The sequence below is a fragment of the Urocitellus parryii genome, chromosome 11 (genome assembly GCF_045843805.1).
Source record: "Urocitellus parryii isolate mUroPar1 chromosome 11, mUroPar1.hap1, whole genome shotgun sequence".
Classification (NCBI taxonomy): domain Eukaryota; kingdom Metazoa; phylum Chordata; class Mammalia; order Rodentia; family Sciuridae; genus Urocitellus; species Urocitellus parryii.
In genome coordinates this window covers 66,027,071-66,054,145 of record NC_135541.1, presented here as the reverse complement: position 1 = coordinate 66,054,145, position 27,075 = coordinate 66,027,071, and the positions used below count along the sequence as shown (strand labels likewise).

Sequence of the window (27,075 nt, the reverse complement as noted above, 5' to 3'; positions counted from 1 at the left end):
AACTCTGAAAAATAATGGATTCCAACCAAGAATACTGTATCCAGCAAAATTAAGCTTCAGATTTGACAATGAAATTAAAATCTTTCATGATAAACAAAAGCTAAAAGAATTCGCAGCCAGAAAACCAGCACTGCAAAGCATTTTGGGCAAAATTCTACAAGAAGAGGAATGGAAAAATAGTGCCCAAAACCAACAGTGGGAGGTATCTCAGTAAAGGGGGAGGACAACAACCAAAAAGTAAAACTAGCCAAACTAAAATAAATAAATAAATAAACATGACCAGAAGTGCAAATCATATTTCAATTGTAACCTTAAATGTTAATGGACTAAACTCACCAATCAAGAGACACAGGCTAGTAACCTAGATCAAAAAAACAAATCCAACAATATGCTGCCTTCAGGAGACTCATATGATAGGAAAAGACATACACAGGCTGAATGTGAAAGTTTGGGAAAAATCATACCACTCACATGGCCCTCGGAAGCAAGCAGGAGTGGCCATACTCATATCGAATAAAATCAACTTCAAACCTAAGTTAATCAAAAGGGATAAAGAAGGACACTATATCCTGTTAAAAGGAACTATCCACCAACAAGACATAACAATTATCAATTTATATGCACCAAATAATGGTGCAGCAACGTTCATAAAACAAACTCTCCTCAAGTTCAAGAGTCAAATAGACCACAACACAATAATTATGGGTGACTTCAGCATACCACTCTCACCATTAGACAGATCCTCTAGACAAAAGCTGAATAAAGAAACTATAGAACTCAATGACACAATCAATAACCTAGACTTAACCGACATATATAGAATATATCAACCATCATCAAGTGGATACACGTTCTTCTCAGCAGCACATGGATCTTACTCAAAGATAGATCATATATTATGCCATAGGGCAACTCTTAGTAAATATAAAGGTGTGGAGATAATACCATGCACCATATCTGATTATAATGGAATGAAACTGGAAATCAATGATAAAAGAAGGAAGGAAAAATCCTGCATCACATGGAAAATAAACAATATGTTACTGAATGATCAATGGGTTACACAAGACATAAAGGAGGAAATCAACAAATTCTTAGAGATAAACCACAATTCAGACACAACATACCAGAATCTATGGGACACAATGAAAGCAGTTTCAAGAGGGAAATTCATTTCCTGGAGTTTATTCCTCAAAAAAAGAAAAAAACCAACAAATAAATGAACTCACACTACATCTCAAAACCCTAGAAAAGGAAGAGCAAAACAACAGCAAATATAGCAGAAGACAAGAAATAATTAAAATCAGAATGGAAATCAACGAAATTGAAACAAAAAAAAACATTGAAAAAATTGATAAAACTAAAATTGGTTCTTTGAAAAAATAAATAAGATCCATAGACCCTTAGCCATGCTAATGAAGAGAAGAAGAGAGAAAACTCAAATTACTAACATACGGGATGAAAAAGGCAATATCACAACAGACACTACAGAAATACAGAAGATAATTAGAAAGTATTTTGAAACCCTATATTCTAATAAAATACAAGACAGTGAAGACATCGATAAATTTCTTAAGTCATATGAGCTGCACAGATTGAGTCAGGAAGACACACACAATTTAAACAGACCAATAACAAAGGAAGAAATAGAAGAAGCCATCAAAAGACTACCAACCAAGAAAAGCCCTGGACCCGATGGGTATACAGCGGAGTTTTACAAAACCTTCAAAGAAGAATTAATACCAATACTTTTCAAGCTATTTCAAGAAATAGAAAAAGAAGGAGCTCTTCCAAATTCATTCTATGAGGCCAACATCACCCTGATCCCGAAACCAGACAAAGACACTTCAAAGAAAGAAAACTACAGACCAATATCTCTAATGAACATAGATGCAAAAATGCTCAATAAAATCCTGGCGAATCGAATACAAAAGCATATCAAAAAAATTGTGCACCATTATCAAGTAGGATTCATCCCTGGGATGCAAGGTTGGTTCAATATACGGAAATCAATAAATGTTATTCACCACATCAATAGACTTAAAGATAAGAACCATACGATCGTCCCAATAGATGCAGAAAAAGCATTCGACAAAGTACAGCATCCTTTTATGTTCAAAACACTAGAAAAACTGGGGATAACAGGAACTTACCTCAACATTGTAAAAGCTATATATGCTAAGCCTCAGGCTAGCATCATTGTAAATGGAGAAAAACTGAAGGCATTCCCGCTAAAATCTGGAACAAGACAGGGATGCCCTCTCTCACCACTTCTATTTAATTTAGTCCTTGAAATACTAGCCAGAGCAATTAGACAGACAAAAGAAATTAAAGGCATAAAAATAAGAAAAGAAGAACTTAAAATATCACTATTTGCGGATGATATGATCCTATATCTAGAAGACCCAAAAGGGTCTACAAAGAAACTACTAGAACTAATAAATGAATTCATCAAAGTGGCAGGATATAAAATCAACATGCATAAATCAAAGGCATTCCTGTATATCAGCAACAAAACTTCTGAAATAGAAATGAGGAAAACCACCCCATTCACAATATCCTCAAAAAACATAAAATACTTGGGAATCAACCTAACAAAAGAGGTGAAAGATCTATACAATGAAAACTACAGAACCCTAAAGAGAGAGATAGAAGTAGATCTTAGAAGATGGAAAAATGTACCCTGTTCATGGATAGACAGAACCAACATCATCAAAATGGCGATATTACCCAAAGTTCTCTACAGGTTCAACGCAATGCCAATCAAAATCCAAATGGCATTTCTTGTAGAAATAGATAAAGCTATCATGAAATTCATATGGAAAAACAAAAGACCCAGAATTGCAAAAGCAATTCGAAGCAGGAAGTGTGAATCAGGAGGTATAGCGATACCAGATTTCAAACTGTACTACAGAGCAATAGTAACAAAAACAGCATGGTACTGGTACCAAAACAGGCAGGTGGACCAATGGTACAGAATAGAGGACACAGACACCAATCCACAAAATTACAACTTTCTTATATTTGATAAAGGCGCTAAAAGCATGCAATGGAGAAAGGATAGCATCTTCAACAAATGGTGCTGGGAAAACTGGAAATCCATATGCAACAAAATGAAGCTGAACCCCTTTCTCTCACCATGCACAAAAGTTAATTCAAAATGGATCAAGGAGCTAGATCAGAGACTCTGCACCTGATAGAAGAAAAAGTTGGCTCCGATCTACATATTGTGGGGTCGGACTCCAAATTCCTTAATAGGATGCCCATAGCACAAGAGTTAAATACAAGAATAAACAAATGGGACTTACTTACACTAAAAAGTTTTTTTCTCAGCAAGAGAAACAATAAGAGAGGTAAATAGGGAACCCACATCCTGGGAAAAAATTTTTACTCCTCACACTTCAGATAGAGCCCTAATATCCAGAATATACAAAGAACTCAAAAAATTAAACAATAAGATAACAAACAACCCTATCAACAAATGGGCCAAGGACCTGAACAGACACTTCTCAGAGGAGGACATACAATCAATCAATAAGTACATGAAAAAATGCTCACCATCTCTAGCAGTCAGAGACATGCAAATCAAAACCACCCTAAGATACCACCTCACCCCAGTAAGATTGGCAGCCATTATGAAGTCAAACAACAATAAGTGCTGGCGAGGATGTGGGGAAAAGGGTACACTTGTACATTGCTGGTGGGACTGCAAATTGGTGCGGCCAATATGGAAAGCAGTATGGAGATTCCTAGGAAAGCTGGGAATGGAACCACCATTTGACCCAGCTATCGCCCTTCTCGGTCTATTCCCTGAGGACCTTAAAAGAGCATACTATAGGGATACTGCCACATCAATGATCATAGCAGCACAATTCACAATAGCTAGACTTTGGAATCAACCTAGATGCCCTTCAATAGATGAATGGATTAAAAAACTGTGGCATTTATACACAATGGAGTATTACGCAGCACTAACCGATGTGATTCTGCAACTTGTATTTGGGGTAAACATGGGAGTTCATAATCCACTTGAATCAAATGTATGAAAGATGATATGTCATGAGTTATGTAATGTTTTGAACAACCAAGAAAAATATTCTCACATTTAAAAAAAAAAAGTGGAGGGGCAAGCAGAAAAAATCAAAGTGATAGAGTGCCAGGGATCCCAGCAGCCTGCAGCAGGGCCCGGAGAGCCAGGCCAACTGATTCGCGTGGCCTGCCCTGCGGCTACAGAAGGCGTGGCGCCTCAGTGAAGCCATTAATTGGCAAGCAGGGAGGTTAGGGAAGGCCATTAGGTGGAATCCCACCAGCCAAGCCCACATGGACCCTTGGGCCGAGCACGGGTTCTCAGAAGGGGAAGGAAGCGGTACAGTCCCATCCCCCACAGCGGACACTCCGCCGAGCCAGTCAGCGGCCACCATCCGGGAAAGCTGAAGGATACACCGCCACTCTCCTTCAGAGTGCGACATCAAAACAGGTCGGTGTCATTCAGCTCACCCCCCCAGACAGCGGGAATTCGCATAAAATCTCTCCTAGGCTTGCCGGGAGAGGGAGTATCAAGCTGAGCCTCCATACAGGCTAGGGGGAAACCAGAGACACCTGACCTCCAACCCCTCCTCCCAGTAGCAGCCAAAAGGAAACCTGGCTAGCCAGCGCTGGGGGAGGGGCAAGCAGAAAAAATCAAAGTGATAGAGTGCCAGGGATCCCAGCAGCCTGCAGCAGGGCCCGGAGAGCCAGGCCAACTGATTCGCGTGGCCTGCCCTGCGGCTACAGAAGGCGTGGCGCCTCAGTGAAGCCATTAATTGGCAAGCAGGGAGGTTAGGGAAGGCCATTAGGTGGAATCCCACCAGCCAAGCCCACACGGACCCTTGGGCCGAGCACGGGTTCTCAGAAGGGGAAGGAAGCGGTACAGTCCCATCCCCCACAGCGGACACTCCGCCGAGCCAGTCAGCGGCCACCATCCGGGAAAGCTGAAGGATACAACGCCACTCTCCTTCAGAGTGCGACATCAAAACAGGTCGGTGTCATTCAGCTCACCCCCCAGACAGCGGGAATTCGCATAAAATCTCTCCTAGGCTTGCCGGGAGAGGGAGTATCAAGCTGAGCCTCCATACAGGCTAGGGGGAAACCAGAGACACCTGACCTCCAACCCCTCCTCCCAGTAGCAGCCAAAAGGAAACCTGGCTAGCCAGCGCTGGGGGAGGGGCAAGCAGAAAAAATCAAAGTGATAGAGTGCCAGGGATCCCAGCAGCCTGCAGCAGGGCCCGGAGAGCCAGGCCAACTGATTCGCGTGGCCTGCCCTGCGGCTACAGAAGGCGTGGCGCCTCAGTGAAGCCATTAATTGGCAAGCAGGGAGGTTAGGGAAGGCCATTAGGTGGAATCCCACCAGCCAAGCCCACACGGACCCTTGGGCCGAGCTCGGGTTCTCAGAAGGGGAAGAAAGCGGTACAGTCCCATCCCCCACAGCGGACACTCCACCGAGGCAGTCAGCGGCCACCATCCGGGAAAGCTGAAGGATACACCGCCACTCTCCTTCAGAGTGCAACATCAAAACAGCGGACACTCCATCCAGGCAGTCAGTGGCCACCATCCGGGAAAGCTGAAGAATACACCACCACTCTCCAACAGCTTGTAACATCAAAACAGCCAGCAGCAGGACCCCGGAGATCCAGGCCAACTGATTCGCGCGGCCTGCCCCGCAGCTACAGAAGGCGTGGCGCCTCAGAGAAGCCATTAATTAGCAAGCAGGGAGGTTAGGGACTGCCATTAGGTGGAATCCCACCAGCCAAGCCCACCGCCCACGCCCGGAAGAGGCCCAGCGATCTGCCAGCATTGTAGTCACGACACCCCAATTGGAATAGGGACAGAGCAGAGCCGCCTTCCACTCCCGGAACAGGCCCAGAGAGCCGCCAGCGTGATAGACACGTCACCCCAATTGGAGTAGGGGCACAGCCGCCGCCCGCACCTGCAAGGGAGACTTTTCAAGTATACAAGAGCAACATAAATAAATAGGGGGTAAATTTCAAAACACAACAGTTGCACCAAGCAGAAAGAAACGCGGGCAGTATGAAAAGACAAGGAAAGAAAGGACCACAAGCAATGCAGGTCAACTCAACTTTAGAAGAGGTAATAGCTGCAACAGATGGAATATCAGATAAAGAGTTCAGGATATATATGCTTCAGATGATCTGGAGTCTCAAGGAAGACATGAGACAGCAAAATCAGACAATGAAAGATCACATTGACAAACAAATCCAGGAAGTCAAAGATCAATTTCACAGGGAGATAGAGGTAATAAAAAACAAACAAATTGAAATTCTAGAAATGCAGGAAACAATAAACCAACTTAAAAACTCAATTGAGAATACTACCAGCAGAGTAGATCACTTAGAAGAGAGAACATCAGACAATGAAGACAAAGTATTTCAACTGGAAAAGAACATAAACAGCTCAGCAAGTCTGCTAAGAAACCATGAGCAGAACATCCAAGAATTATGGGACAATATCAAAAGACCAAATTTAAGAGTCATTGGGATACAGGAAGGCACAGAGCTCCATTCCAAAGGAATAAACAGTCTATTCAGTGAAATAATACGAGAAAACTTCCCAGAATTGAAGATTGAGACAGAATCCCAAATCCTAGAAGCCTACAGGACGCCGAATGTGCAAAATCATAAGAGATCCACACCTAGACACATTATAATGAAGATGTCCAACATACAGAATAAGGAGAGAATTTTAAAAGCTGCAAGAGAAAGAAAGCAGATTACATTTAGGGGTAAACCAATCAGGATAACAGCTGATCTCTCAACACAGACTCTGAAAGCTAGAAGATCCTGGAATAACATATTTCAAACACTGAAAGACAATGGGCTCCAACCAAGAATCGTGTATCCGGCGAAATTAAGCTTCAGGTTAGAAGATGAAATTAAAACCTTCCACAATAAACAAAAGTTAAAAGAATTCGCAGCTAGAAAACCATCTCTTCAAAAAATCCTTGGCAAAACATTACAGGAAGAGGAAATGGAAAACAACATTGAAAACCAACAATGGGCGGTAGGACAGTAAAGGGGGGAAAGTAGTCATAGAGGATAACAAATCAGGTTTAGTAACATCAATAAACAAATATGGATAGAAGAACAAACCATATCTCAATAATAACCCTAAATGTTAATGGCTTAAACTCACCAATTAAGAGACACAGGCTAGTAGAATGGATCAAAAAACAAGACCCAACAATATGCTGTCTACAGGAGACGCATTTGATAGGAAAAGATATACATAGACTGAAGGTGAAAGGTTGGGAAAAATCATATCACTCATATGGACCGCGGAAACAAGCAGGAGTGTCCATACTCATATCTAATAAAATAGATTTCAAGCCAAAGCTAATCAAAAGGGATATAGAAGGACACTTCATACTGCTCAAGGGAACCATACACCAACAAGACATAACAATCATAAATATATATGCCCCAAATAATGGTGCAGCTGTATTCATCAAGCAAACTCTTCTCAAGTTCAAGAGTCTAATAGACCAACATACAATAATCATGGGAGACTTCAACACACCTCTCTCACCACTGGACAGATCTTCCAAACAAAAGTTAAATAAGGAAACTATAGAACTCAATAACACAATTAACAACCTAGACTTAATTGACATATATAGACTATACCACCCAACATCAAGTAGCTACACTTTTTTCTCAGCAGCACATGGAACCTTCTCAAAAATAGACCATATACTATGTCACAGGGCAACTCTTAGACAATACAAAGGGGTAGAGATAATACCATGCATCTTATCTGATCATAATGGAATGAAACTGAAAATCAATGATAAAAGAAGAAAGGAAAAAGCAAGCATCACCTGGAGAATGAACAATAGGTTGCTGAGTGATCAATGGGTTTTAGAAGACATCAAGGAGGAAATGAAAAAATTCCTAGAGTTAAATGAAAACACAGACACAACATATCGGAATCTATGGGACACATTGAAAGCAGTTCTAAGAGGAAAATTCATTGCTTGGAGTTCATTCCTCAAAAAAAGAAAAAACCAACAAATAAATGATCTCATACTTCATCTCAAAATCCTAGAAAAAGAAGAGCAAAACAACAGCAAAAGAAGTAGAAGGCAAGAAATAATTAAAATCAGAGCTGAAATTAATGAAATTGAAACAAAAGAAACAATTGAAAAAATTGACAAAACTAAAAGCTGGTTCTTTGAAAAAATAAATAAAATTGACAGACCCTTAGCCATGCTAACGAAGAGAAGAAGAGAGAGAACCCAAATTACTAGCATACGGGATGAAAAAGGCAATATCACAACAGACACTTCAGAAATACAGAAGATAATCAGAAATTACTTTGAATCCTTATACTCCAATAAAATAGAAGATAGTGAAGGCATAGATAAATTCCTTGAGTCCTATGATCTGCCCAGATTGAGCCAGGAGGATATAGACAACCTAAACAGACCAATAACAATAGAGGAAATAGAAGAAACCATCAAAAGACTACCAACTAAGAAAAGCCCAGGACCGGATGGGTATACAGCAGAGTTTTACAAAACCTTTAAAGAGGAACTAACACCAATACTTTTCAAGCTATTTCAGGAAATAGAAAAAGAGGGAGAACTTCCAAATTCATTCTACGAGGCCAACATCACCCTGATTCCGAAACCAGACAAAGACACATCAAAGAAGGAAAACTACAGACCAATATCTCTAATGAACCTTGACGCAAAAATCCTCAATAAAATTCTGGCGAATCGGATTCAAATACATATCAAAAAAATTATACATCATGATCAAGTAGGATTCATCCCTGGGATGCAAGGCTGGTTTAATATACGGAAATCAATAAATGTTATTCACCACATCAATAGACTTAAAAATAAGAACCATATGATCATCTCAATAGATGCAGAAAAAGCATTCGACAAAGTACAGCATCCCTTTATGTTCAAAACGCTAGAAAAATTAGGGATAACAGGATCATACCTCAACATTGTAAAAGCAATCTATGATAAGCCACAGGCCAGCATCATTCTGAATGGAGAAAAATTGAAGGCATTCCCTCTAAGATCTGGTACAAGACAGGGATGCCCTCTCTCACCACTTCTGTTCAACATAGTCCTCGAAACACTGGCCAGAGCAATTAGACAGTCAAAAGAAATTAAAGGCATAAAAATAGGAAAAGAAGAACTTAAATTATCACTATTTGCAGATGATATGATTCTATACCTAGCAGACCCAAAAGGGTCTACAAAGAAGCTATTAGAGCTAATAAATGAATTCAGCAAAGTGGCAGGATATAAGATCAACACGCATAAATCAAAGGCGTTCCTGTATATGAGCGACAAATCCTCTGAAATGGAAATGAGGACAACTACTCCATTCACAATATCCCCCCAAAAAATAAAATACTTGGGAATCAACCTAACAAAAGAGGTGAAAGATTTATACAATGAAAATTACAGAACCCTAAAGAAAGACATAGAAGAAGACCTTAGAAGATGGAAAAACATACCCTGCTCATGGATAGGCAGAACTAACATCATCAAAATGGCGATATTACCAAAAGTTCTCTATAAGTTTAATGCAATGCCAATCAAAATCCCAACAGCATATCTTGTAGAAATAGATAAAAGAATCATGAAATTCATATGGAATAATAAAAGACCCAGAATAGCAAAAACAATACTAAGCAGGAAGTGTGAATCAGGCGGTATAGCGATACCAGACTTCAAGCTATACTACAGAGCAATAGTAACAAAAACAGCATGGTACTGGTACCAAAACAGGCGGGTGGACCAATGGTACAGAATAGAGGACACAGTAACTAATCCACAAAACTACAACTATCTTATTTTTGATAAAGGGGCTAAAAGCATGCAATGGAGGAAGGATAGCATCTTCAACAAATGGTGCTGGGAAAACTGGAAATCCATTTGCACCAAAATGAATCTGAATCCCTATCTCTCGCCGTGCACAAAAGTTAACTCAAAATGGATCAAGGAGCTTGATATTAAATCAGAGACACGGCATCTGATAGAAGAAAAAGTTGGTTATGATCTACACGCTGTGGGATCGGGCTCCAAATTCCTCAATAGGACACCCATAGCGCTAGAGTTAACAAATAGAATCAACAAATGGGACTTACTCAAACTAAAAAGTTTTTTCTCAGCAAAAGAAACAATAAGAGAGATAAATAGGGAGCCTACATCCTGGGAACAAATCTTTACTCCACACACTTCAGATAGAGCCCTAATAACCAGAATATACAAAGAACTCAAAAAATTAGACAATAAGATAACAAATAACCCAATCAATAAATGGGCCAAGGACCTGAACAGACACTTCTCAGAGGAGGACATACAATCAATCAACAAGTACATGAAAAAATGCTCACCATCGCTAGCAGTCAGAGAAATGCAAATCAAAACTACCCTAAGATACCATCTCACTCCAGTAAGACTGGCAGCCATTAGGAAGTCAAACAACAATAAGTGCTGGAGAGGATGCGGGGAAAAGGGCACTCTTGTTCATTGCTGGTGGGACTGCAAATTGGTGCAGCCAATTTGGAAAGCAGTATGGAGATTTCTCGGAAAGCTGGGAATGGAACCACCATTTGACCCAGCTATTCCCCTTCTCGGTCTATTCCCTAAAGCCCTAACAAGAGCATGCTACAGGGACACTGCTACATCGATGTTCATAGCAGCTCAATTCACGATAGCAAGACTGTGGAACCAGCCTAGATGCCCTTCAATAGATGAATGGATAAAAAAAATGTGGCATTTATACACTATGGAGTATTACTCTGCATTAAAAAATGACAAAATTATAGAATTTGGAGGGAAATGGATGGCATTAGAGCAGATTATGCTAAGTGAAGCTAGTCAATCTTTAAAAAACAAATACCAAATGACTCCTTTGATATAAGGGGTGTAAACAAGGACAGGGTAGGGACGAAGAGCTTGAAAAGAATATTTACAGTAAACAGGGATGAGAGGTGGGAGGGAAAGGGAGTGAGAAGGGAAATTGCATGGTAATGGAAGGCGATCCTCAGGGTTATACAAAATGTCATATAAGAGGTAAGGAGGGGTAAGTCAAGAGAATACAAATGGAAGACATGATTTACAGTAGAAGGGGTAGAGAGAGAAAAGGGGAGGGGAGGGGAGGGGAGGGGAGGGGGGATAGTAGACAATAGGACAGACAGCAGAATACATCAGACACTAGAAAGGCAATATGTCAATCAATGGAAGGGTAACTGATGTGATACAGCAATTTGTATACGGGGTAAAAGCGGGAGTTCATAATCCACTTGAATCAAACCGTGTAATATGATGTATTAAGAACTATGTAATGTTATGAACGACCAATAAAAAAAAAAAAAAAAAAAAAAAAAGTGTTCCTCTTGATGGGTAGAATCACAGTCTCTGGGACAGAAGTGCCCTGTGTTTCTCCTGTGCTAGCAAAGCAATAAACCTTACTTTTTCTTTTTCTAAAAAAAAAAAAAAGTTTGTATTCTATCAGAGTTTGTTCAATTCATTTAATTTCTTCAAGTTCAGTTTCCTTGTCTGTAAAAATGGGAACGATACTCACTTTATAGTATTGTTGTAATGATGAACTGAGATGTTTGGAAATGACACAATGCCTGGCACATAGTAGCTCGGTGAAGTTCATTCATTAGCTCCTTTCCTTTTTTCTGTTCTTTCTCATGACTGCTACTTTGTTGATCTCTTTCTATTAGCCTAATCACAAAGGAACTGACTACCAAAGAACATACTTTTTCCTATTCCCTCTAGTTTTTCCTTCTTTTACTTCCTTTTTACTTTCATACTATATAGATAATAAACTTTTTTCCCTTTAAACTCTTTCTTACTTTTCTCGGGTTTCTGTCTAAGTCCACTTTGTTGCTATAACAATGCCTGAGACTGAGTAATTTATAAGGAAGAGAGGTTTATTTTGGCTCATGATTCTGGTGGCTGGAAAGTTCAAGAACATGATGCTAGTGTCTGCTTGCCATATGCTGATTCAACTCATGGTAGAAAGTAGAGATGCAAAAAGGCAGGCGAAGGAGGCAAAGCATACTGTTAGAAAAGAATATGTTTTTGCAGTCCCTTGAGGGGGAGAAATCACTCCCGGGAGAAAGACATTAATACTTCTCAATAATCTAATCATGTCTTAAAGACCCCATCACTTCTCAGCACTGTTACATTGGGAATCAATTTTCAGCATGAGTTTTGACAGGGACAAGCCACATTGAAACCATAACAGTTCCCAAGAGACTTCTCTACTTAAATATTTTACTGTAGTATGAAGTTTAACATCTCAAATCTTCTGAAATCATTCCCTTAATTTTCAGATAAGTTCATTTACTCATTTACCCATGGTCTAATCAAAGCATCTTTTCCTTCTCTAAGCTATTAATTCAAGCTCATATTTTCTAACAAAACATCATTGATTAGGGCTAGGGTTGTAGCTTGCCCCACATGTAGAAGACACTGGGTTCTATCCTCAGTACCACTATAATAAAATAAAATAAAATAAAGGTATTGTGTACATCTACAACTAAAATAAATGAATAAATAAATAAATAAAAATATCATTGTTTAATCCTGAATAATTCTTTCACTCCATTTAACCATATATTCTGTGACTCTAAAAACTTGTCTGCTGCATGCTAATGGAACACTTTTGACATTTGTAAACATGATTTATTTCAGGCTTTTGAGTTACATCTTTTAAATATTCTATGGTATTTTTAAAAATATTTTTTCATCAGTGCATCTATGAGGTGCTTAAGAAAAGGAACTTCTTGGGCCTGGGGTTGTGGCTTGGTGGTAGAGTGCTTGTCCAGCATGTGTGTGGCTCTGGATTCAATCCTTAGAACCACAAAAATAAATAAATAAATAAATAAAATAAAGTATTGTGTCTATATACAACTAAAAAAATTTAAAAAAAGAAAAGAAATTTTTTTCTCTTTTATGTGAGCCAAAATCTGGGAGACAGTAGGGAAATTCTCTAATGATTGATTAAAACCATATAAATAAGCTCTAAAGTTATCTTTTATTTCCTTCTTCCTGTCTTTTCCATTTTTCTTTCTCTTTCTGGAGGAAGAAAGATATTATCCATTTGACTTTGCTTCTATACTTGGAAAATATTTTTGTTTCTAATTTTTTAGATGGCTTTATAGGTTTTTGATAAACCAATGAGTAGCCTTTTTCATTTGAGTTAGCTCATTCATGAAGTGTTATGACACTTATTTAATGGATTAGAGAAACTGCCTGGATATGATCCAGTTTTTCAATAATAAGAAATTATGTCTGATGGCATTTTGTCTCAGCATTATTGAACAAAAAACCTCAGAAAACTTAACAATTTCATTGCTAGGTATAAATCTTTTCTAAAAGATACTGTGTTTTATTTTCTATTAAATATTAAGCTACGATTTTCTTGATTAAAAATCATTCAGCAATACTCAAAATGAATAAACAATTGTAATAAGAATTAATTTACTATTTAATAATATAAGTTATTATTAAATAAAAAGTTAAATTTTATAAGAAATAAATTAGTAAGATTTAAATTTGTATTGATGAGAGAATTGAAAAGTTGTAGTAAAGAGAAACATAGAACTTATGTTTAGTCGTTTGGCTTATATAATTTTACTTTTCATAGCATATTTTTATCTTTTTTCTTATAGGGTCTTAAAGGATATCCAGGGCTCCCAGGGCTCCGTGGTGAACAAGTAAGTATTTCCTTTATAAGACTTATATCTTCTCCAGTGTAAGTTACATTTTAATGTACTCTGTTGAGAGGTAATTTCTCTCTACCTTTTCTTTTTTATTCTCAGTGATTTTGGCTCTATTTAATACAAGACATCCTTTTTATTGATTAGTTATAGATTTTTTCCAAAAACATTTAAAACATAATATTTTACTATTATTCAGTTTTACTATATATTTGTGTGTGTGTGTGTGTGTGTGTGTGTGTGTGTGTGTGTTTCAGAACACTAGTTCTTAAACTTATGTCATTCACAGGCCCCTTTGAGAACCTTATAAATGCTGTAAACCCTTTCCAGGAAATACACATATCCCTGATTTTTTATACAATTTCAGGGGCTTTTCTGTTCACTAAACCTAATTAATAACTGATAATTCCCTGACACTTGCATAAGAAAATCAAGTAAATTTTAATAATTATTCAGTTTAGAATGGTATCTATATTATTGTCCATAATATAGGTGCACCCTATTTAAAAGCCAAAATAATTTTGGAACTGTTTAGTTTTTGATCATGTTTTTTCTTCTCACTCTCACAGGAAACTAATATACCATCATGTCATAGAATAAAACAGAGTCCTATCTCTCATTTTCAACATAGAATATACTAAGCCATATGAATTAAAAAGGGACAAAAATGGAATTTATAAGCTAATTAAGAATGATGGATAGAATTATCAAGATTCAACAAAGAGCTTTAGGAAGCCCTAAAGGGAAGTCCAGGAAGAAAAGTGATGATTGGTCCCTGAGGAAAAGATCCAAATGAAAAAACAAAGCCAAGTTTTTCATTCACTCATTTAAGTGGAACAATACACTGTCCAGTCCTTGAAATACAATTTTACAAGATTACTAGACATGGCAATTACTAGACTTGGCAACCAAACCAATATGTGTATCTGTAAAAGGTGCAATCTCAGTTTCTTGAAGATCAAACAAGTGCCAAAAACCATTTGAACATTAATGTGGAAAAAAATATGAGAACTGATAGGAATTAGTCCCTAGGAAAAATAAAAGAAAATCCTTAGAATACTGTTTTGGCAGAAAAGTATAGATTTCAATAAAGGAAACCTGATACTTCACAAGTCAGTGAAAAATTGGCCATGTGTCAGTATCGACCTATTCCCTCACAATTGCTCTAATACCTAGTTCTTATCATATACATGTTATTACTCTTATGGTAAATGTTTTCTAGAAGAGTCTGAGATCAGTTTTAAATGTTGTAAAATATATTTTGGAATCAGTTTTTTTTTCTATTTGTTTCTAAAGAGAAGAGCCAAAATTTGAGTTAACTTTGAGGAACGACTCAAATGATTTTGCATTTTAACTGTGAGCATACCATTGACTATAAGAGAAGCATAACTGATTTGCTAGAAGACATTCATTTTTGAAAAATTTGTAAATAAATTGGTCAGCAAACATTTGGTAAAGCAATTATATCACCTGTGTGAGTTGTAGTAATAAGAGCTCTTTAAGCCTCTATTATTTGCCAGGTGGTACTTCCACCAATGACAACTTATAGTAGTATAATTATTTATTCAATATTTTACATCCCCAGTACGACCAAATATTTTACATACATTAATTAATTTAATACTCAACAACACTTGTTATTGCAGTTACTTCCACTTTTAAAGATATTTCTGTACGATTTTTTTCTATATAATAATTTCCTGACTTAGTTGTTGTTATTCTATTTTTTCATTTTTTTATTTTTAATTCGTTACATATGACAACAGGATGCATTACAATTCATATTATGCATATAGAGCACAATTTTTTATATCTGTGGTTGTATACAAAGTAGAGTAACAGCCTTCATGTCTTCATACACATACTTAGGGTAATGATGACCATAACATTCTCCTGTCTTTCCTACCCCTATGTCCTCTCCCTTCCCCTCCCTCCCTTTTTCCCCTTTTCTCTATCTAGGGTTCATTTAATCCTCCCACCACCCACACCTGCAGCATATTATGTATCAGCATCCTTAAATCATAGAAATCATTCAGCATTTGGTTTTTTGGGATTGTCTAGTTTCATGTAGCATTATATTTTCCAACTGAATCCATTTACCTGCAAATGCCATGATTTTATTCTCTTTTAGTGCTGAATAATATTACATTGTGTATATATACTACATTTTCTTTATCCATTCATCTACTGAAGGGCATCTGGGTTGGTTACACAGTTTAGCTATTTTATTATGAATTGTGCTGCTGTAAATATTGATGTGGCTGTGTCCCTTCGGTATGTTATTTTTAAGTCCTTTAGGTATAAATTGAAGAGTGGGATAGCTGGGTCAAGTGGTGGTTCCATCCCAAGTTTTCTAAGGAATCTACATATTACTTTTCAGATTGACTGTACCAATTTTAAGTCCCACCAGCAATGTATGAGTGTGCCTTTTTCCCGAAATCCTCTCCAAAACTTATTGTTGTTTGTATTCTTGATAGCTGCCATTTTGACTGTAGTGAGATGAAATCTTAGAGTAGTTTGGATTTGCATTTCTCTAATTGCTAGAGATGTTGAACATTTTTTCATATATTTGTTGATTGATTGTATATCCTCTTCTGAGAAGTGTCTGTTCAGGTCCTTGCTCATTTATTGACTGGGTTATTTTTTTTTTAATTATTTTTGGTGTTGAAGATTTTTAAGTGCTTATATTCTAGAGATTAGTACCTAACTGATGTGCTCGTCATAAAGATTTGCTCCCATTCTGTACGTTCTCTACTCATATCACTGATTGTTTCTTTTGCTGAGAAGAAGCTTTTTTGTTTGAATCCATCCATTTATTGATTCTTGGTTTTAATTCTTGTGCTATAGGAGTCTTATTAAGGAAGTAGGGAACTAATCCAACATGATGGAGATTTGGTTCTACTTTTTCTTCTATTAGGTGCAAGATCTCTGGTTTAATTCCTAGGTCTTCGATCTACTTTGAGTTGAGTTTTGTGCATGGTGAAAGATAGGAGTTTAATTTCATTTTGTTGCACATGGATTTCTAATTTTCCCAGCACCATTTGTTGAAGAGGGTATCTTTTCTCCAATGTATGTTTTTGGGGCTTTGATAACTATAGTTATGTAGGTTAGTCTCTGTGTCCTCTATTCTGTACCATTGGTCTACAAGTCTATTTTGGTGCCAGTCCCATGCTGTTTCTTTTACTGTTGCTCTATAGTATAGTTTAAGGTCTGGTATAGTGATGACACCTGCTTTACTCTTTTTGCTAAGAATTGCTTTAGCTATTCTGGGTCTCTTATTTTTCAAGATGAATCTCATGACTGCTTTTTCTATTTCTATGAGGAATGTCGTTGGTATTTTAATTGGAACTGCATTAAATCTGTATAATGCTTTTTGGTAGTATGGTCATTTTGACAATATTAATTGTGCCTGTTCTTGCCTATCCAAGAACAAGGTAGATCTTTCCATCTTCTAAGATCTTATTTAATTTCTTTCTGTAGTATTTTGTAGTTTTTATTTATTCTGTTGCGGTCTTTCACATCTTTCATTGATTCCCAAGTTTCTTTTTTGGGTGTGTGCTATTGTAAATAGGTGGTTTTCCTAGTTTCTTTTTCTGAGGATTTGTTACTGATGTACAGAAATACCTTTGATTTATGGGTGTTGATTTTGTATCCTACTTTACCGAATTCATTTGCTAGTTCTAGAAGTTTTCTGATGGATTTTTTTGGGTCTTCTAGTTATAGAATCATATTGTTGGCAAATAGTGCTAATTTGAATTCTTCTTTACCTATCCATATCCCTTTAATTTCTTTCATCTAATTGCTCTGGCTACTGTTTCAAGAACTATTTTAAATAGAGGTGGTGAAGGAGTGCATCTCTGTCTTGTACCAGTTTTTAGAGGGAATGCTTCCAGTTTTTCTCCATATAGTATGATGTTTGCTTTGGGGGCTTAGCATAGATAGCTTTTACGATGTTGAGATATGTTTCTGTTGTCCCTTGTTTTTCTTAGTGTTTTGAACATGAAGGGGTGCTGTATTTTGTCAAAAGCTTTTTCTGCATCTATTCAAGATGATCATATGGTTTTTATCTGTAAGTCTATTGATGTGATGAATTACATTTATTGATCCCATATGTTGAACCAAACTTGCATCCCTGGGATGAACCCCACTTGATTGTGGTGTACGATCTTTTTGATATATTTTTATGTTTGATTTGCCAGAATTTTATTGAGAATTTTTGCATCTATGTTCATTAGAGATACCAGTCTGAAGTTTTCTTTTTTTAATGTGTCTTTGACTGGTTTTGGAATTAGGGTGATATTGACCTCATACAATGAGTTTGAAAGTGCTCCCTCTTTTTCTATTTCCTGAAGTGAATTGGAGATTGGAATTCGTTCTTTAAAGGTCTTGTAGAACGTGGCTGTGTATCCACCCAGTCCTGGGCTTTAAGCTTCTGATGGAGTCTTCTATTTCATAACTTAAAATTGATCTGTTTAAATTGTGTATATCATCATGATTCAATTGGGCAAATCAGATGACTGTAGAAATTTGCTGATGCCTTTGATATTTTCTATTTTATTGGAGTACATGTATTCAAAATGATTTCTAATTATCTTCTGTATTTCTGTAGTGTCTATTGTGATATTTCCTTTTTTAATATGTATGTTAGTAATTCGAGTTTTCTCTCTTTTTCTCTTCATTAGCATGGCTAAGGATCAGTCAATTTTTTCTTTTTTTAAAAAAAAAACTTTTTGTTTTGTCAATTTTTCAATTATTTCTTTTGTTTCAATTTCATTGATTTCAGTCTCGTTTTAATTATTTCCTGTCTTCTACTGCTTTTGGTGTTGATTTGTTTTTCTTTTTCTAGGGCTTTTAGATATAATGTTAAGTCATTTATTTGTTGACTTTTTCATCTTTTAAGGAATGAACTCCATGTAAGGAACTTTCTTCTTAGAACTGCCTTCATAGTGTCCCAGAGATTTTTGATATGTTCTATCTGTATTCTCATTCACCTCTAAAATTTTTTTAATCTCCTCCTTGATGTCATCTGCAACCTATTGTTCATTCAGTAGCATATTATTTAGTCTCCAGGTGTTGGAGTAGCTTTTATTTCTTATTTTATCATAGATTTCTAATTTCATTCCATTATGATCTGATAGAATACATGGTAGTATCTCTAATTTTTTATATTTGCTATGAGCTTCTTTGTGACATAATATATGGTCTATATTAGAGAAGGATCCATGTCCTGCTGAGAAGAAAGTGTATTTGCTTGTCGAAGAATGAAATATTCTATATGTGTCAGTTAAGTCTTAAGATATTTATTGTATTATTGAGTTATATTCTTCTTTGTTCAGCTTTTGTTTGAAAGATCTATCAAGTGGTGAAAGAGATTAGTTAAAGTCACCCAAAATTAATTATTTGTTGTGGTCTATTTGACTTTTGAACTTGAGAAGAGTTTGTTTAATGAATGTAGATGCTCCATAATTTGGGGAATATATATTTATAATTGTTATGTCTGTTGGCATATGGTTTTTATTAGTAGTATGTAGTGTCCTCCTTTAACCCTTTTGATTAACTTTAGCTTGAAGTCTATTTTATTTGATATGAGGATGGAACCCCCTGCTTGCTTCCACAGTTCATGTGAGTGGTATGATTTTACCCAACATTTCACCTTCAGTTAGTAGTTGTCTTTTTCTATGAGATGCGTCTCTTGGAGGCAACATACTGTTGGGTCTTTTTTTTTTTTATCCAATATGCTAGTGTATGTCTTTTGATTGCTGAGTTTAGGTCACTAATATTCAGGGTTATTATTGAGACATGATTTGTATTCCCAGTCATTTTTGTTTATTTTTGGTAGTTAACTTGACTTGGTATCTCCTCTGATTAGTTTTTCCTTTAGTGTAATCCCTCCCTCTGCTGATTTTCATCATTGTTTTTCATTTCCTATTCATGGAATATTTTACCGAAGATGTTCTGTAGTGCAGGCTTTCCAGTTATAAATTGTTTTAACTTTTGTTTATCATGGAAGGTTTTTAATTTCATCATCAAATCTAAAGCTTAATTTTGCTGGATATAAGATTCTTGGTTGGCATCCATTTTCTTTCAGAGCTTGGTATATGTTGTTCCATGTTCTCCTGTCTCGGTTAAAAAATTTGCTGAGGTACAAATTGGTCTCCCCCTATATGTTATTCCTCTTTCTTGCACCTTTTAAGATTCTTTCTTTATTCTGTATGCTAGGCATTTTCATTATAATGTGCCTTGATGTAGATCTGTTGTAATTTTGTAGATTTGGTGTCCTATAAGCCTCTTGTATTCGGTTTTCCAATTCATGCTTCATTCTTGGGAACTTATTATCTCATTGAAGAGATTATGCATTCCTTAGGCTTGAAATACTGTGCCTTCCTCTATCCCAATAACTCTTATATTTGGTCTTTTGATGCTATCCCATAATTCTTGGATGTTCTGTTCATGCTTTCTTACTATCTTCACTGTGTGGTCAACTTTATTTTCCACACTGTATACTTTGTCTTCATTATCTGACATTTTTTCTTCCAATGATCTAGTCTGTTGGTTATGCTTTCTATTGAGTTTTTTTATTTGGTTTATTGTTTTCTTAATTTCAAGGATTTCTGACTGTTTTTTTTTCAGAGTCTCTGTCTCATTCTTGAAGTAATCTTTTGCTACCTATGTTTGCTCTCCTATCTCTTTGTTGGAGTGATCATTTTTTTGCCTGTATTTGCTCATTTAGGTCATTCTTTAATTCATAGATCATTTTAATTATGAACCTTCTGAAGTCCTTCTCTGACATTTCATCAACTTTGCTATCCATGGGTTCTGTTATTGTGGTGTCCTGGTTTGTTGGGGTACTTTTCTCCCTTGTTTTTTATGTTGTCTCTTTGTCTTCCTTTCTTGCAGTGTGGATCTGATATATTATAGTTTCTACCCTACATTCTTGTAGTTCCCCTGCAGATTATTTGTACCTTACCATGATGTTGAGCTTCCAGATCCTGCTGGTGCCCCTCAATATATGCTACTGCAACTAAAGGTGGTGGTGGCAGTAGCTGAGGTAACTTGATATAATAGTGAAGGTGCCCCAAGGAGGTTGCAGTGTCTTACAGAGATGGGGCTGAAAGGGTGGGCTTTACACTGTCTTTGGCATGCCTGCTCTGAAATGCAGCTGCTTCTATAGTCCCTGTCTATTGTTAAACAGGTAGGGGCTACTGCGTGGGGAAAGCTGTGGTGATGCCTGCAGTGTCCCAAGATGGAAGTGGGTTAGGCTTGGGCTGCCAGGTGTGTGAGGGAGGTGGTGGTGAACTCTGACTTACCCTGGGCCTGGATCCCACATATATTGGTATGGGTGGATCTAGGCTGGGCTTGAGCTCCTGCGGTGGTCTGCTGGTATGAAGAGGTAGTACTGTGTCGGAGGAGCTTAGGCAGGTGTCTCTGGTGGCAGGATGGACCAGTGACTACTGTGAGCTTGGGTCCCTCACAGGTCGGTGTGGGCAGATCTGGGCCAGGCCTGAGCTCCCGTGGTATTCTCTGGTTATTCTTATTTTATTAATGAGGAAATTGAGATATAGACATAGCAGTACTGAAATTTTGAATGAAATCTGATCAACTCAACACAGGTATTTTAATGCTTAGAGTGAGAAGTGTTAATGGGTGGGTTTCCTAATTTCCTAATCCTAATTTCTCAAGGGACTAGTAATACTACTGTATGTTCTTCCATCCAATCTACAGATATGAGTAAGGAAACTTTTTAAAAAATCTCTTTTTGAGTGCAGAGTAAACTAAGTCTTGGTAATCTTTTGAGTTTCTATGGTTGTTGCAGTGATTTTAGGGTGTGATTAGCTTGGAATATGTTTATACCTTATAAATACTGCTGAAAATTTCCTTGTTTTCTGTTTAATGCTATTATAGCATAGCAGAACATAGACATGATGTAGAATTCTTTTGTATTTTTTCTCCATGTGACTGGAATGTATTAGCACTTACATGTGAAAATTCATTCAAAATCAGATTTCATTTATGTCCCATTACCAATTAGCCTTTTATCAATGTCAATTGACCTAATTTGGCTAGGAAAGGAATGGGAAAGGGGGCTGATGATTGGCCTTAGCTGGATCAATAGTGAGCTACAAAATAAAAGCAGTCTTTTAAATTTGTCTCTTTTCTATTGGCATACCCAAATATAAGGTTTTGTGAATGTCTAGATATAGGCCTGTATATTTCCTAATTGTATAGAGCATAAAGGAAGGCAGTTATAAAGATGGTGGAACAAATCTCTTATAATTATAATTTTATAATTAAGATTTTCCTTAGACTAGTATTAGAAATTATTTGCATTTCACACTCAAACTAGGGAGGCAGCCTTGCATGGTGGTCTCTGGAATCAGAATGGTTGATTTAGATTCTCATTTCCCACTAACTAGCTGTGTGTCCTTCCACTGGTGACTTTAACACTTTATGTCTCACTTTGTCTCATCTTTATTGTAGGGATTATAATTTCAACCCTATAGAGTTTTAAACATTATAAAATAAAAATCACTTTATTCTGTAATCCCCAGAAAGTGTTTATTCATAGGTCAGGAAATTGGCCATTGTCATAAGTGCTCAGTTTCATTAGATGTGGAATGGGAAAAATAGTATCTTATTTCATAGATGTAAAGCAAGTGTAAGTTTCTTGGCAAATTAAAAGGACTTAGTAAATTGTAATTGTTTGGTTAAGGGAAGGGAAGAGGACATGAAGAAGAAAATGAGAAAAAAATGTGAAAGAAGTATTCTGGAGAAAAATAATACTTGAAATTATGATTTCCCATTGCCTTTTCCTTAGATTGTTCTTTCTTTAGATTTTCTAAGTTTTTAGAAGTTTTAATGTGTCAGTATTTGAACTGAAGGTCTCCCTTCTGTCTACCTAAGAACAGGGGGACAAAGTGCTAGTAAAAGTGCTGGTATGAAAAACACTTCTTTCATAAACAATGAATTTTACATCATAAATAAGGAATCTAGAAAACTTACCATTGTTGTCATCAACTCAGCATAAAGGCAACTCAACATACATTCTCCTAGCATTTCCTCATTTCAAGAATTATTTGATAGACTTAAATTCTGAATAGGCTGATGAATGAATGAATGACCTATCAATAAAAGAAAATGCAAAGAAAAAAAACAGGAACTTTGTCTTACTTTTCTACCCAGTTCTACACCGGGTTTCCTTTTTTATCCCTTGAAGTCTCTATCAGCTTTCCTTGAGCAAATCTTGTTTTAAATTAAGAATACAATGTTGTACATTCCAAATTAATTTGCGTTGTATCTAAATAAGTTTGGGCTGCTAAAATAGAATGCCATATAGTTCTGGAGGCTGAATGTCTGAGATCAGCATGATTTCATGGTCGGATTTAGGAGAGGACTTCTTCTAGGTTACAGACTACTAACTTTCTGTATCCTTACAAGGTAGAAAGGATAACTGTTTGGTATTTTATAAGGGCATTAATCCTTTTAAAGAAGGCTTTACCCACATGACCTACTTACCACCCCAAAGACCCACCTCTTAATATGCTGTGTATCCTTAGTATACATGTATTAGTCATGATCATTAGGATTAGGATTTTCACATGTGAATTTGGAGGCACACAAACATTCAGTCCATAGCACCATTCAAGTTCATTCTGTGAATTTCAGGTAGACTTATATCACAATAAAGGTGTTTATTATTTAACACCTATTTACTTAGACATGCTGTAAGATTATTTTTATCTTAGGAAAGAAGAGATTGGATTTTGGAGTTCACTGCCTCTCTTAGTCTTCTGGGACTAATGTTCAGACTGTTAAGGAGTCTTGCAGTGTGATGGAAACCTGAAGGAATTTAATCCAAAAAGATACTGATTATTAAAAATACACCAGCTCCTTTATCTCAAATAAATGTAGCACTAGATTTTTTTCCGTTCTAGATTTATAATTATTAATTATCAGCATCTCATTCAGGACCCTAAACTAAACTGTCTCCTATTTTTATTTAGCAATTTTGGTTCATTTTCTTTCAAACAGTTGACTTAAGTCAGATAAAAAATATTCAAGATTCAATAATTTAATGTGGAAAAGTTCTTTCCAAACTTATCTATTATAAATGCACCAAATTTGTTTCTTTTGGACTCCATTGGCTTGGTTATATTGTTTTATTTCTTTCATTTTTCATTTCAGGGAATTCCAGGAGGGACTGGTAATATTGGTTCACCTGGTTACCCTGGCAGGCAGGTGCAGTAACTATATTTACATTTCTCCTTTTATATTTCTCTTGGTGAATACATTGTATGTTCTGATTTTGAGAGTTAATGTTCAAACAACAGTAGGTTTACTTTTATTAAATCATGAAAGAGAAATAATTTAAAAATCAAAGTTGTAATTTTTTTTCAAAAATTTTACATTGAAAGTTTTGTTTGAAATGGGAGTGGGGCTTTTAATCATGTTTAATGTGATTGTGCAGTGGAACCTTCAAAATTAAAATGCCCAAGAGTCTAATAAGTTCTTAAAACAGCTCCATGCCATTGAGCAAAATGAAGTAAAAGAAAGAGTTTTTAGTTTTTAGTTTTAAGACTGTCCATTATAAGCATTATGTTTTAATTACACAGTTACAAAAACCTGGGAAATAGTTGCCACTATCAAATATTTTTATCTAAATTGAACTCAATTCTTTTGTTATACTGCTTTGGAAATTTATTTAATCATTTCATATGTATTTCCCTCTAATTTCATAACTTTCCCTAACTTCTTAATGTGACTAATAATAGAGCAAGTTTTCCTTCCTAGGCTCTCAAGAACTGATTATTTCTAAAATTAATTAATTTCATGTAGAAGTCTACATTTGTTATCTTTTTTGTATTCTTAGGAATGAAGGGAGTAATAAATCTAAAAAACAATCTATTTTAACAAAGTCCATTGTTATGCCTTCAGAAATAACTAGAGGTATTATACATTATACTGCTATGATTAAGAGATGATATATGTTGTCTGAGAAATATAAAATATGAATACTTCAGCATATGGTCATTGATTTAAAATTTAAAATGTATTTATCTTTTAAAATGTATGGGGATATCTTTTAGAGTAAGTTAACTTGAAGTGTTTTAAAACAATATAGAAATGAGAAATACTTCAGTGAAAAAATTTTTATCTGATAATATATATTAATGTATTATATTTAGATAACTAAAATATATTTGTGTATACATTATATTCAAAGACTCTTTTGGTACTGACATTCCTTGCACATTTGTAATTTTCATTAGTTTTCTAAATAGAAAGTCTGAATTTTATAATATTTAAATGATAGCATTTATATTTTTATTAATCTTTTTGTTAATAAATTTTTAAAAGTATTATAGTATGATGACAATATCTTTCGTTCACATTAGGGTTTAGCTGGACCAGAAGGTAATCCAGGACCTAAAGGTATACGAGTAAGTAAGCATTTTCATCATTTTGTTAAGCGTGTTTGACTAAAAGTAGAATGAAATACACCAAGTATTTACCATTTTTATGCCTTATTTTAGTAGGTTTGAATGTAATGCAAGCTTAGTCTGAAAAGAATATGCTTACTATTTCACTTTTATGCCACAGAAAAGAGTCTGATAGTACTAGGTTTTACATTGTTCTTTTCTATTAATTTCCAGTTCTTATCCTAATATCTGACATGTTAGAATGTGCTTTATAAACATTTGTACTATTGTTTATATATGAACATACACAAAACTAAAAAGTCATCATGAAAAAAACTGAAAAGTTGGAGAGAATCTTAGTAGTTCAAGATGAAAGTAAGTTTACCTTGCAAAAATTGTAAGGGGTAAGGAAACATCTATAAAGAAGGAAATAAGCTTATTATATTTTGAATATCCCATCTACTTCCAAACCATTAAATGAAATGTTAGCCACTTTTAATCATTAAGAGAGTACAAAAAATGTTGTTATGATATATGTTGTGTGCTACAACTTAAAATCAAAGATGGTTCTATGATAATTAAAAAATAAATTAAATTTTTGTTTTTAAAAATTCTTCATTTTAAATAGCCAGGTATTTTCCTAAGCCTACTTATGTTTCTTTTATTATCAATACTGCATTTTAGAAATAGGCATAAAGCCTTTAAATAATGATGTTTTACATCTTTAAAAATATTAAACTTTTAAAAATACTTTTATATGTGTTTTCTTCTTTATTTTTCCATCAGCCCTGCAAAGTAGGAAAACAGAACTACCATCTCTATTTTACAAAGAGAAAAATAGCATGCTAAGGAGCTTAACTTTGGCAGTTATTGCTTACTAGACCTGGAGCCAAGCTACCCTTATCTCTGCTGTTTCCACTATACCATTTTCTTTATTCTTGCAATATATAAAAATATAATGGGGAAATTTATGTATTTTTCAGTAAAAATTGTACTGAAATCACATGGCTAGTTGGATTTGGGAAGCAAGAAGGGATTTGTGATTAAGAACATGGGCTGTGCAGTTAGGCCACGTGTTTTTTTCTACTAGCTTTGTGTTTTCAGATGTCATTCCGCCCTTCTGTGCTTCATTTTTCTTAGGAATTTGTGATAATGAAACTTAGTTGTAAGAATTAAATAAGATTAGCATTCTTAAATAAAGCCCAGTGCCTAGCACAGGGCATGCACTTCCTCTGTAGATTCTATATTGATTATTTGAATTTGAGAGTTTCTTTTGTGAATGAGCTAATGTGTGTCTTGTACACATTTTGAGTATATACTGTACTGCTTATTGTTACTGCATTTTTTCATCTTGCTTCAGTGATTCATATAACTGTATAAGTTCTTTTTTATGCCATTTTTATACTGCATTATACATTTTTTCTTATTGATTTTTTTCCCATTTGTATTGAAAATTCTTGTGTAAGCTGTAATACTTTAAATTGTACTTTTAGGTTTTGACAATCAGCTTCATAGAAATATTTTTCAAATCATATCTACTCTTTTTTATTATTGATTTAAGTATGTAATTAGTCATTTTAGGAAATTGTAATAAAATAATGACTAAGTATCATTTATATAGAAATTTACACATTATGAAGACATTTCTACAATTTATATTTTATTGTCTCTTGAAAATTTGCTCTTTGAGAATGCTGATGAAATCTGGAGGGCATTTCACATTTATTTACAAAAGGTCTCAAATGTAGACTTTTGACACAAACTTCAAATCTGGTTAAAAAGACAAAAATCACAGTAATGTACTTATAGGATTATAATATTTTTTTCTTTTAATTAGTTTCCTGTTGCTAGACAATAATACTACATGTTATTCATTGTGAATGAACATTTTTGTGAG

The 27,075-nt window shown here is 35.6% G+C and overlaps 1 protein-coding gene across 1 annotated transcript in view; it reads left to right on the top strand.

Annotated features, from left to right (window-relative positions):
* Col24a1 (collagen type XXIV alpha 1 chain) overlaps positions 1-27,075 on the top strand; it is a 341,896-nt gene that overhangs the window by 33,983 nt on the left and 280,838 nt on the right. The window contains exons 7-9 of the mRNA XM_077791553.1: positions 13,714-13,758; positions 23,944-23,997; positions 25,155-25,199. Of these exons, the coding sequence (XP_077647679.1) occupies positions 13,714-13,758; positions 23,944-23,997; positions 25,155-25,199 (144 nt within the window). The remainder of the gene's footprint in view (positions 1-13,713; positions 13,759-23,943; positions 23,998-25,154; positions 25,200-27,075) is intronic.